A 13,401-nucleotide genomic window follows, 5' to 3' on the forward strand; every position below is an offset into this window, starting at 1 on the left:
CTTAAAGGCACTGGGCAATATTGGTAATTACTCAAAATAATTGTAGGCATAAAAAACTTACTTGGTAATGAGCAATGGAGAGCTGTTGCAAGTAAAAATTATTGTGAGTAATGACTCCCTCTGAAGTAACATAGTTTTTCAGAAAGAAGCTATTTCTCACTCAAATATTTCAAAAATTCAGGCCTAAAGCCTTTGATTATGCATCTAAAAGCACACACATTTGTTTAACAAGAGTGCTTTTCTTTCGTCAACCTCTTGCAACTTCGATGACCAATTGAGTCAAAATTTTCAGTTTTGTTATTTTATGCATTATGTTTGGATACACCAAGTGAGAATACTTTTTGTTGACAATTACCAAAGGTGTCCAGTGCCTTAAAAGATAGTTTCAGAAATTACATTTTCATGGTTCACGATACTCCCCACTGTCTTCAACGGACAGAAACTATCGAACTGGTTGTAGTGCTCTCCAGTTGAAGGGCTCCAGATCCAGTAGCTACCACTGTCTTCTCTGGTCAGGACGTATGTAGTGGTTCCCTCTGGGATGGCTGTACCAGTGATTAACCAGGCCTTCTTGTTGAGGAAGAGGAAGTAATTACAGAGAAGGACAGCATGCTCCTCTTCGTCTCCTTGCAGCATTTGAAGAAATTGCTGTAGAGAAAATGGACGTAAGCTTGGGCAATATTGATTTATTTTATTCACGATATATCGCCGACAATATATCGCGATATTTGATATAATCGCGATGTATTAAATTTGACATCATCAGTCTTCTAACTCCCATTGAAAGTTGTAGAAGAGACAGTCATAGCATAAGAAAGAGAGGTGTTCTTATAAATGACCTATTCTTCTGGTTTTACTCCAAACCTATGGGGTGCAAGATGTCTCAGCTAGGAAATACATCGTGATTTTGCGATATTTAATCGATATATCGCGATATATCGATATTTCGATTAAAACCAAATCGATCCGATATTGAAATCGTTTCCAAATTAGTATCGCGATATTCGATAATATCGTGATATCGCCCAAGCTTAAATGGATGAAGTCAAATGCTTTCAAGACAGCATGAAATAAGACCCTAATTAATTTAATTCAGTCCCCTGACGATGACTAGAGCAAGCTAGTCGAATGGTTGAGACCTACATATTAAGAACTCGCTCCGTAGTAGTGAGGTTAATAACGATCCAATGTAGTTGTGGCTGATTTTCTACCTTCCGCCCAGGTAGCAGTTAAAAGCAGGACTGTTTTATCAGAACTGAGAAGTCTCCCAGATTCAAAAAATCTACTCCTCGGTAGAATATAAAAAAGACAGTTCTCTAAAGAACAAAATCTACCTGGCAAGTAGACACACACATGGTGTTACCGCAAACCAAATATTTTCAATTACAATTGAAAGTGGAACTTCCCCCAACAACCAATAGTTGGGTTACTCATAGCCGTTGAGGTCTTTCACTTTCCTATATCAATACAAAAAGTGACTTTAGCTTGTAGTGGATTGTAAAACAATGTAAATTTCGTCTCAGTTTTAGCATGTTTTAACGTATTAAAATACCATAACATACAGCACCTGAGTAAGTAATATTTTAAGGGAAGCTTTCTTCCAACATTATCAGACTTCAAACTGTGTAAGTTTAATGTAAATCTGTACACATTGTGTTTTGTGTCCTACAAAAAGTACCCAAGTGCTCCTGTCACTTACGTCACATGTGCTCCAAATGTCACAGAGTCCTGGGAAGACAACATTGTCCGATACAAACGGAATCAAGGACACAAATCGAGCAACCCTCTCCTACAAAAATATAAACCAAGATTGAAGATTTAGAATATGTTTAAGCAATATTTTAGAAACCAGTTATTTTGGTCTCAAGACAATCTTTAAGAGGCCTTATCAGAAAATAGTGATTTTGATTTATTTGCTAGCTACAAGACATAGTACAAGATTTGTAATTATCTGACGTGGGGAAGGGGGGGGGGATATTTCTGCCATGAATACTGTCAAGGCAAAGAAAAGAGCTTTGTAAATTTTTATGCTGAAGCTGCTCTCAGGAAATCAAGCCCAGCAAAAATGTTGACCATTATTCCATTATATTCAATTATGACCTCTGAATTTCAAGAAATTATCACAGATTGATTTGATTGTGGTGTTTATTGAAAACTATTGGACTGGAATTAAAATACTCTTCCAAAGTCAAATGATTGACTTTTGCTGTAAACACAGTGTAAATACATGAATGGCGCACCATTTGATTTGGAAATGCGAGTATGAATTAAAATAAAAACCCATATATTGCTCATATCCGTCACTTAGTGCCGCTCAAGGCGCTTCAACATTCAGTATTTTCCTGCAAGGGACTACGTCTGAATTATGAGACCTACTCCTTTTACATAGCACCATGTTTTACCAGGTGCTGAGGCTCAATATGCAGCCAGTCAAACCCCTTCTATTTTGGCTAAGTACATTGGGTTGTTTCATGTGCGTTATATAACACACGGGACGCAATGGCTTTACATCCCATACTAAGGACGAAGCAATCACATTGAATCATGGTTAAGTGTCTTGTTTAAGGACACAAGTATCACGACGGGGACCAGATCCCATAATCAGAAACACCAAAGCTTGTGTTCGGTGCTTTTATCCGCTCAACCATGACATGCTGAATCAATCTGAACCCTTACCACTGCCTTGAGACCTGTTGTATCAGCGACAACCTCATCTGGTGGTTTGATCGGTCTGAAATAGCGTGTGATGAATACTGCTTTACCATTGATATCCATTACAGTTATTGTCAACTGACGGTTGGGGAATTTAGCACTTGACTCCGTTTGGTAGTTATCTGCATATGCAAGTAGCTGGTCATCCTCATTTGAGTCAAACTGAATACAAAGACAATTTTGAAAAAATAGATCAGCAATTTTTTACTTATAAAAATCTTTGGCTTCAGCTTCAATATTAAATTTGAAGATTAAAATATATAAATATTAAATAATTATAAAGACAATTGCTGTAGAATGCATGGGTTGTGGGTACCAATCCCACCCAAGTACAATGTGGATTGTTTTCCCCAGCACTTGGAAACACCGAGTATAAAATGTACATCACACATCCATGGAAAGGTTAAAACCATTAGAATACAATTTCTATTGTAATTGTCCACTTCAACAGTCCGTTATCAACCGCAAATACGAGTATATTTTAAACTCTCTTTAGAGACTGTTAACTTCTGTTAAATCATCACAAAACGTCCAGGCAAAGCTAATTTTGTTGATTTTTCGCTCCATTATTCCAGGAAAACAGATACACATTGTTTTGCTTAAAGAGTTCTATGTTTTATGTTGACATGGGAATCATACGAAAATGTTAATTCAATCTGATACCTTTTCTTTGACCCTCTTGTTTGAGAGGAAGTAGGTCACAATCTTGCGGCCGTACTTTTTGGTAAAAGCCGTTGCTCAAGGCGCTTCAACATTTAGTATTTAGTATTGTGGTCCCTAAAGGCTTACAAAACCAAATGATAGCATGGTACATGTTCATGTACATGTACATGTAGGTACATGCCTAGTATACATGCAGCACAATGGAATGTCTGCCTTGATATTCATGTCAAATGTCCAACAGATTGCAACCAAATTCAGGGTGCTCTGAATTTGTTCCGGGCAATAAAAACAGCCTGTCATAGGCCAGTCCAGACAGATTTTACGTAAATACACGCCATGAAGTGGTTAAAATCCCACAAAAATCTCCAGAGAGAAACATATGCGATTGAAAAACTATGCATCATATAGCAGGTTTCAACAGAATTTGATGAACAAAATTATAAGTCCTAATACCTTTGTGTTCTATTAAAAGAAACAATAAAAATTACAAACAATGTAAAAACAAGTCGAAAAATCCCACTAATAAAAATGTAATTACAAAAATCCCACCAGTATCCCGATTGTGAACTATCTTGCCGGGAATCACACCGGGAATCCCTGTTCTTCCAAATGTCCTAATGCAGGATCCCAGTAAGAAACTTAGATATTGCCAGGATTTCTGTTCTCCGGTGGAATCCCGGAGGAATCCCGAAGGAATCCCTATTCCATTTTCTATGAGGGCTTTAAGTTCTCAGGCAGAAAGATTTGGCAGAATTATTTTCAATTCGTTTTGTTTATGCCACCTACCTTGTCTTTGAGTTTTTCTGGAGATGTCAATGGAGGTTCAATGGTGATGAAGAGAGTGAGATATGTAGCGTTTGCTGCTCCTGGATTAACGTTCTCTGAACTCCGATCATACCCTAACAATACCATGGGTGCCTCCAATTGAAATGTGCCCGACACCTGAGAGCCAAATATGAATTAAATAAAACATTATGTGAACTTCCCATTAATTCTACTCACAGGTTTCACCGTGACTCTTATCAGCTGTTATCAGTGAAGTAGTTGTAAAGGCCAAGTCACACTGCAGCGATAAGACGCCAAGAGGACGCTTTCTATAGGTTGAATTGCTCCACACAGAATACCTCACGCTTATTCAACCAATCGAGCGTGTGCATGTTTATCGTACTCATTATCGTGGCCTGTGTGACCGGGCCTTCATACAGGCACGATATTTGGTCCTTTGAAAACAGTAGGACAAGTGTCTTGTATAAGGACACAAGTATCAAGACCAGGACTCGAACCCACACTCTGCTGATCAGAAACACCAGAGCTTGAGTCTGGTGTTCTTATCCACTCGGCCTTGACATGCACGAATCCTGCGAAAGACCCTCAAGATCTACAGCTACCGGACCTAGCCCAACTAAGGCCCGGTCACACAGGCCTCGATAACGAGAACGAAAACGAGAACGTTAAAAATGCATTCCCTCGATCGGTTAAATAAGCGTGGGCGTATTCTGCTTGGAGCAATTCAACCAATAGAATGCGTTCTCTTTGCGCGTCCTTATCGTTATCGTTTTTTTTTAAAGAAAAATACGATCTTTCTTCTGCATGCTGTGATATCATGAATTAACAATAAAAGGCAGTATAAAAAGAAACATTTCTAGGTACTCACTCTGCCTTGGAAGTAGACTGTTGTAAAAGGCATAGAGATACTCCCTAGCCATCGTCTCTCCATCCTCTGATGGACGTTGGTCCCACGGTCTCGGTCATCCTCCAATAGGTCAGTAATGACCTCATCAAATAGATGGATGTAAATAGTATCCTTGACTGTCTGTAGGTTGGCTGCTGAGTAGTCCTCATTAGGGGCGCTGGCAAAACATTGGAACATTTCAATATACAGTTGGTTTGACACTGCTCAAGAATTGCAAAGGTTGTGGGTTCGAATCTCACCCGAGTAATATGCATGTGATTTTTTTTCAAAGAGCTTGGGAAAGTACTTAGTATACAGTGCTAACACACATCAGTGTACATGTATTATGGGTAAAAACCAAAATGACCATTGTATATCCCTGATGCAAATTTAACATCTATTAAATTTACTTCTCATTATTAAGAACATATTACCCCATCACTTAGGGACCTTCATTGGCTACCAATAAGAGATTGAATCCATTTGAAAATTGCTCTTCTTGTTTTTAAACGCTTGAACAAAACTACACCCCGTTATATTTCCTCTTTACTGTCACATTACACTCCTCCACGATTTCAACAGTCCACATTTGACATCCCTCGCTATTAGGGTATCTGTTACTCTATCTGCATTTCGTAAAGTCCTAATGTCATTCCTTTTCTAGACAGTGGACTAAATTGGATCATGCACAATCCAATAGAGCTTATGAATGCCCAAGGCAGATTTACTGCTCATCCAGTTAGTTTAATGACCAAAGTTATTAAATATAAACACATCCCCTCATTGAAAAGTATGTACTTTTTCCAAGTTTTTTGGGGGGATCAACTCGGAAATTCTTTACAAAGCTTTTTAGTAGATAGGGAATCAGGAAAGAACTGAGTTTCCATCTGTCTGACAACCAACTTACATAAATGGCAGTCTGAGTTCTTCGTTCCAGTTGGGGTTTGGTCCTTCAGCAACGCTAGTATGTTGCACTGTCTCCTGGAACATCACCTCAACAAATGGACGCACTTGTGGCTATAAATAACAATATTAAGAAGAAAAATATTAATAATAATAATAATACAAAATATTTCTGTTGACAGTCACAATATGACCACCAGCTTGGAAACCACTAGACTGGTCCCCTGTCTCTAATCCACAAGGATAAAGGCTGATACTTGCTTTTCAGAACCAATTGCATTGAATAGAATGATGTCATCTATACACATGCAGTGACAGCGCTTTACATACCTGTGTTTTGATTGGTCCAAGGTGATGTAGGACACTGAATGCAGGCGACCAAAGTTAAGCCGTGTTTTGATTGGTCCGAGGTGATGTAAGTGCAGCTGACAAACATCACCTCCGACCAATCAAAACACGGCTTAACTTTGGTCACCTGCATTCAGTGTCCACATGTGTATGTAATGTTAGTATGTAGGATTTGACTGTTTGTGAAATGAATGGAGGGTGAAAGTTGATTATGAACGGGGATTGACCTAAAGGCTAGAGGCCACTCTCTGGCGTAATTCATGAGCCTCGAAGTGTGACGTCAGATGTTCAGGGTAGAAAACTACTTGTATGCCTACCTGGAGGCATATGGTTTCTAAGCTGGCAGTCATGTAGCAACTGTCAACAGAGGGCGGTATACAATATATGTGACAAGCATATTGTACATCATTACAAACACCTGTCACCAAATCTATACAAATGAAACAATATTAATTATTTTATTAGAAACTCACCTTAGAGGCGACTTGAGAAGCCCCAGCTTGTCTGTTAAATAAAAAATATATATAGTCATTATACATTTGAAAGAAATATAATTATTAAATTTGAAATAAAAAAAGGTGCATCCCCTTTTGGTGATCCCTCGACTGTCACTTCCCAGGTTGTATTGTAAGCTTAAACAATTATGAATGCAATCTCGGTAAAATTATCAAGAACCAGGCCTCGTTGGGTTTAAAACACTAGTTGAAACCCTCTTCACCACACATTGGTTCCCTTATTATGGTTAAGTGCCTTGCTCAAGTTTCATGCCCATGATTCAAACCCACACTCTGCTGCTCACAACACCATAGCTTGGCTCCTTTTAACAAGAACACTTGGCCATGACATGCCATTTCCTTTTAAGTTTAAATGAAAAAAGGCCAAACATTGTACCTTGCAGTTCCCCTCCTGATTGGAATATCCACAGCTCTCTCTATATTCACTAGGATTTGAACCTCCAGTCCAGTCAGGTTTTGGGCAGTCACCATCTTTCGTTCTTTCCTCTGCGGTCGTAGAGGGCGCCGAGGCTCAAACAGCTTCACTAACGTTCCCCCCAACATGCTAAAACAAGAAAGTATTCAATAAAGTAAAAACATATGTTGGCGAAGCACAATTTTACAGTCTGTATACGATCTGGCACATTTCATAAGAGGAATTGATCAAGCCATGAAGTACACATGTAAGCCATTGCACATAGTATTTTAAAGGGTCTATGTACTTTTTGTAGGACAAAACACATAATGTCTACAGATTTACACTAAACTGACACAGTTTGAAGATAATGATAGTAGAAAGCTTCCCTGAAAATATTACTTGCTGAGGTGCCGTAGTTTTTGAGAAATGAGAAAAACAGTGATCATGAGACGGAAATTAATTTAGCATGTAAAAACATATTTTCATGACGTCGTTTAACTCATTTTTACAAAACTACAGCACCTCAGCAACTAATATTTTAAGGTACGCTTTCTACTATAATTATCTTCAAACTTAGTAAGTTTAATGTAAATCTATGGACATTGTGTTTTGTGTTACAAAGCAAAAAGTACCCAGATCGAAGAAGACCAAATCGATAGTGTTTAACAGGATTGACACTTCACCCCATACTACCATATATATGTAATTACATTTTTAAAGACTTTACTTGCTTTGAACACAAGTCCTTGCTCTAAGTTATAAAGCAACATTTATAACAAAAACCTTGAAAACATGACACTTAATTTACTATTACTATTGCTTTTTGTTACCTGATGTCTGGTACCTGGTCTTCATTGACAACATCCTGCAGGCTGTACTGGTGCTGAGCTGCTCTGAACCGAGCAACTACTCGCTGACGTACCTATGGGAGAACAGACCTCCATTAGCTAAATCCGAGTCAATTAACAAAATTTGTCACAGTGCTATACATCGTGTAAAAGAGTGAGAGGGAGATCTGGGGACAACTCAGCTGTAACACCATTGACCGAGAACACCACTCGAAATAGAAAAGAAAAAATTTCTACTGTAACGTCATAATAACATTTTTGCCCACTGCTAGTCCTTTTCCAAACCTTGGCTTGGGCTCAGACTACGGCTTCAGTTCTTTCCTCAGTTTTAGAACAGTTAATATTTTACATAGTGTTTCCAACATCAAACAAAGCCAGGACCCGGAGACGGAGCCCAAGTCTAGGTTTGGAAAGAGCCCTTGGTTTGCAAACCATGGACAGCTAAGAAAACAATTAACAAAATACCCTTAAAGGCACTGGACACTATTGGTAATTACTCAAAATGATTGTTAGAATAAAAACTTACTTGGTAACGAGCAATGGAGAGCTGTTGATAGTATAAAACACTGTGAGAAACAGCCCCCTCTGAAGTAACGTAGTTTTTGAGAAAGAAGTAATTTCTCACTAAAATATTTGAATTGAATTCGAGACCTCAGCTGAGGTCTCAAATTCAAGACTCTGAAAGCACACAACTTGTGCGACGAGGGTGTTTTTTCTTCCATTATTCTCTTGCAACTTTGACGACCAATTGAGAATACTGGTCTTATACAATAACAAAAGGTGTCCAGTGCCTTTAAATCATTGAACGTTCATGACTGGGACAAAAACCGACAGCCACAATGTTTACACAAGTTGATGAAACAATTGAAATATGTGTGTAAAGTGTCAGCCTTGTTTGGCCCTCAATGAACTGTTTGGTTTGGATTGAGAAAGGATTCAAATAAGTAAGTAAAAAGCACCCAAACCCAGAGAAAGCACAAAGCCACTCTTAGTACCTTGCTAAGGAATAGTGCTACAGCAACCCTGTGTGGATCCCAAACCCAGAGAAAGCACAAAGCCACTCTTAATACCTTGCTAAGGAATAGTGCTACAGCAACCCTGTGTGGATCCACAAACCCAGAGAAAGCACAAAGCCACTCTTAATACCTTGCTTAGGAATAGTGCTACAGCAACCCTGTGTGGATCCACAAACCCAGAGAAAGCACAAAGCCACTCTTAATACCTTGCTAAGGAATAGTGCTACAGCAACCCTGTGTGGATCCATGTCTTCATCTACAACACCTTCCTCCTCTTCACGGATACGCTTCTCATATTTCTACAAGATAACGGAAGAAAACAAAACAAAACAAGCTAAAAAAAAATTTATTTATAAGAAGAATATAAATATTGGGAAAAATAAGAGCTTCTTCTCGAACACTTAACTTCTCTATTCTAATCCTGTTTGTAATTGTGATGTTATTCCACTGTCATATTAACCCTTTGGTGCACAAGTCATACCATAAAAACTACAACCCCTAAAATATACCGCCCTCATTCCTTTATTTAGAGCGAGTGTTGAGCTTTTGTTTGGTGTGATGTTCAACAGGGTGTGCTATTGAAAATTATTGAGGTAATTAGGGTGAACATGTTCTTTTTTGTTTGCTTCAAAAAAAAATTAATCTGTGCACCAATGGGTTAATAATAATATTAAGAATGCTCACTTTTGTATCATGCTTTTCACAACCGAAGGGCTTCTTAAAGCACTCAAACATCATAACCCCTAGCCACTTGGCTATTGAATTTATTCCTTAAACCGTCTCAGCTCCCTGTGGAGTATACAGCCTGTGCAACAAATAAAGACACTTTTTTTATAAATACTATAGTAACATTCCATAGACATTGGATTTTTAAATTTTTCTTGGTATTTGCACCGCTGGAAGACAACCAAGAGGGAACTTTTTTATTGAAGCAAGCACCATGAGCACTTTTTGTGGATACCAGCGCTATAGAAGACAGCATTATTGTTATCATTAATGACATCAGTGAATAAGGGTCTATTGTTTGCGCTACATGTACATCTCAATTTCGCAGTTTGAAATTTACAATTAATTTCCGATGAAGTATAAAATTGGGCCTAACCTGCAGCAATGCATCAGGAATCTCCTTGTCAAGTAACGGAATCATCTTGAAGTTCCTGAATTCTGGTGTCTCTTTCTGCCGTAGTTCGATGAGTTTAAGCCTCCTGATGGCATTCAGCTCCTCAGTGGTCATGAAGTTAAACTCTGCCTGAAGCTGCTCAAGACGAAAGAAGTCTGGTACCTTGTATCCCTGTCCTACCTCTGCTTTGTTATCCTGTCAGGTATTGTATAAGATCAAGAACAGTAGTTGAGATTATACTGCAAGGGTCAGTCTAAGATTTTACTCTTCTAACAGTAATTGAGGGCAGTTTGAATAAATATTATTGGGCTATCGACCCAAAGAAACTGCCACCAGGGGCACGTTGCCACCTCAAGTGTGTAAGGATATAGGCATAAGTATCATCCACTAGGAGCCTTGTTGGTATTATAGGCTAATAATGATAATAATAATATCGAAGTCTTCTATAGTGCCAACATCTACTAAACAAGGTACTCAAGGCGCTGAGTGTATACAAACTTTCAGAAAGATAGGTAGTTGCAGTGATGAACTTTGAGATGCAATTATTTAGCACCTTATAAGGATTTACAAGGTGTTACGGCGCATAAAGCAGCAACAGCCAGGAACACCGGGGCGAACCCTTTTCTTTCTGAAAAGTACACTGGGTTCTTTTACATGTGTTACACAACACATGCTCAAGGGCACCAGCACTATGACCTGGATTCAAACCCACCACACTCTGCTGCTGACAACACCATAGCTTGGGTTAAATGCACTAGACCGCTCGACCACAACATGCCACGATGATTGCTAGTTCCTTATGATGATCTTTACCTTCATAAGATAGAGTAAGTTAGCATTAGCCGGGTCGTTAGGATCTAAGCGAGCTTCTGCAACCCATTTAGCAAGCTTCTCTGGGTCTATCATCCCTGTGGCTCCAATTGCTGCAACTGCATCAAGATGCTTAACAGAACTGCAAACAAACATTTCTTAATGTTTTTTAAAGAAATAACACAAGTAGTGCAAGATTGCCATATTATTTGAATGCAAAACCATGCTTTGTCAACTAAAGCAACTTTTAAGAAAGAAGAAAGAAAAAGAAGATTTGTTAACGCTTTGGTGAACAGATCAATATATGAAAAGAAGAAGAAGAAGATCAATATATGAAAAGAAGAAGAAGAAGCATATCTTCAACCGTGTTTTTCTCAAAATTGTTCAAAAAGCACCCTCGATGAACATCACACTAAACAAAAGCACAACAATCGCTCTAAACAACCGTATGAGGTCGGTTTATATTGTGGTTGTAGTTTTTAAGTTATGACTGTTTAACATTTTTTTTTGTGGCTGCTAGCGATCGCCTTGTGCACCAAAGGGTTAAAATGTTAAAAAATTCTTTGTCTAATTAAGGTTACTCGACGCATCCAGGTACATGAACCCTCAGTGAACGATTTCCCTTGTATAGCAGACCAAATTGCTCCGCAAAATGTGTTAATTGCCAATCAAAAATAACCATTTGCTATTCAATATTACGAATCAGTGTGCACAAATATGTTCAGTCAAAATATGGATGAAATTGTTCCCCCCCCTCCATTACTGGAAAGCTCCATTGAAACAAACACCTGAAAACACTACAGACCTAAAAGCATTAGCGTTCTGATTTGCAGGTGGTACGAGTGGCGTGTCGTCGTCCCCCAGCCCCCAGGACACACTGGACATCAGAGCTCCTGATGTCAATAGAGTAAATAACTGGGCTGAATCTCCTTCACCAAGATGAAATGATACACCTAGTCAAATAAAACACAAATAAAAAAACAAACTTGGGATAAAGGGAGGGTGTACTTCACCTTGGTACCTTTGGAAATTACTGGAAAACATGGATGGGAAAAAGAAAAAGAATAAGCAACAGAAAAAGAAAAAAAAGGGCCAGGGTATGATTTCATAAAGCACTAAGATTCATCTTAACTTAGGAACTTTTTAGGAACTACATTTAAGAACTCACTCCGCGGTAGTGCAGTTAATAAGCTTAAGTAGTAGTCCAAGCTGATTACCTATACCTTCCGCCCAGGTAGTAGTTAAAAAGCAGGACAGTTCTTTTCAGAACTGAGAAGTCTCCAGAACAATCCAATAAATCTACTCCGCGATGGGGTATGTTCAGACAGCGTACTAAGTTTGACCCGAACCGGTTTAACTTCTACGAGCAGCAGGGGGTGGTCGTAAAAATAAAAACCCCTTGCGTTCAGACAGCACAGAGTTAAACCCGATTCGGTTTATCTTTGGTTTTAAGAGCTCAAAGCAAACGCGACCCTGTTACTCTAAAATCCTGTTTATCGTCCTGTTCATTGGTCATTGTGTGTTAACGTAATGATTACGGAGGTTAATGGGTCGTCTGTTGTTAGTTAAACCGGATTTGGTATTTTTTATTCTGTCCACACACAGAAGATAAAGCCGAAGCAGTCTAAAGAAAAACCCCTCCCTGGACGGTTTATCTTTTGTGGGTTGAACTCGATTCGGACTTACTTTAGAACCGTTCAGACACACAGAGTTGAACTCGATCGGGTTGAACCATGAGTTAAACCAACTTTAGTACTGTGTCTGTCTTGCATATATAGCAAGACAGTTTTCCAAAGAACAAAATCTACCTGGCAAGGAGATACACACATGGTGCTACCGCAAACTAAACATACATGTATATTAGGATGGGTTGTTTGCCACATTTTTTTTGTATTGTGACATCACACTTTGCTTAGCAATTAAGATTTATATACAGTTAAAGGAAGTTAGCCACAGCGCGGAACTCTAACAAGACCCACACGTAGCGCAGGTTTTCCACTAGTGTTCATCAACTGCTTCATAAAGAATTCTAAAACCTCAAATTATAGTGGTTAGAGCTTGACTCACCACTGCCGACTGCACTGTGGTCAAATGCAACATGCTGGTCACTACTGAATTCAAACTCTTCCAGATGCACCTTGTCTGAAGTGACTTGGGTTTCAGGGACTGCAGAGTAAATCTCAGCCAAGAGGGTGTTACTAAGAAGACCTGTCTCATACACCTGTGAAACAAACAGCAAAAGACATCCTTTTTTTCAATTCAATTCAATTCAATTTAATTTAATTCAATTAAATTCAAATTCACATATTTTATTTCCATACTTCACGAACACATACCATGAACAAAATTCACCAGGCTGAAAAATTCAATTCAATTCACATATTTTATTTCCATACT

General features: G+C 38.7%; 1 protein-coding gene across 1 annotated transcript in view; it reads right to left on the bottom strand.

Annotated features, from left to right (window-relative positions):
- Positions 1 to 13,401, bottom strand: part of LOC117304544 (coiled-coil and C2 domain-containing protein 2A-like) — a 38,965-nt gene that overhangs the window by 4,990 nt on the left and 20,574 nt on the right. The window contains exons 19-32 of the mRNA XM_033789066.1: positions 13,072 to 13,225; positions 11,810 to 11,957; positions 11,008 to 11,146; positions 10,177 to 10,389; positions 9,281 to 9,373; positions 8,041 to 8,132; positions 7,190 to 7,357; positions 6,772 to 6,802; positions 5,955 to 6,064; positions 5,030 to 5,225; positions 4,162 to 4,317; positions 2,677 to 2,874; positions 1,700 to 1,789; positions 397 to 648 (exon numbers count right to left, since the gene is read on the bottom strand). Coding sequence (XP_033644957.1) covers positions 397 to 648; positions 1,700 to 1,789; positions 2,677 to 2,874; positions 4,162 to 4,317; positions 5,030 to 5,225; positions 5,955 to 6,064; positions 6,772 to 6,802; positions 7,190 to 7,357; positions 8,041 to 8,132; positions 9,281 to 9,373; positions 10,177 to 10,389; positions 11,008 to 11,146; positions 11,810 to 11,957; positions 13,072 to 13,225 — 2,040 coding nt within the window. The remainder of the gene's footprint in view (positions 1 to 396; positions 649 to 1,699; positions 1,790 to 2,676; positions 2,875 to 4,161; positions 4,318 to 5,029; positions 5,226 to 5,954; positions 6,065 to 6,771; positions 6,803 to 7,189; positions 7,358 to 8,040; positions 8,133 to 9,280; positions 9,374 to 10,176; positions 10,390 to 11,007; positions 11,147 to 11,809; positions 11,958 to 13,071; positions 13,226 to 13,401) is intronic.

This window comes from Asterias rubens, chromosome 21 (genome assembly GCF_902459465.1).
Source record: "Asterias rubens chromosome 21, eAstRub1.3, whole genome shotgun sequence".
In the NCBI taxonomy this organism is placed as follows: Eukaryota; Metazoa; Echinodermata; class Asteroidea; order Forcipulatida; family Asteriidae; genus Asterias; species Asterias rubens.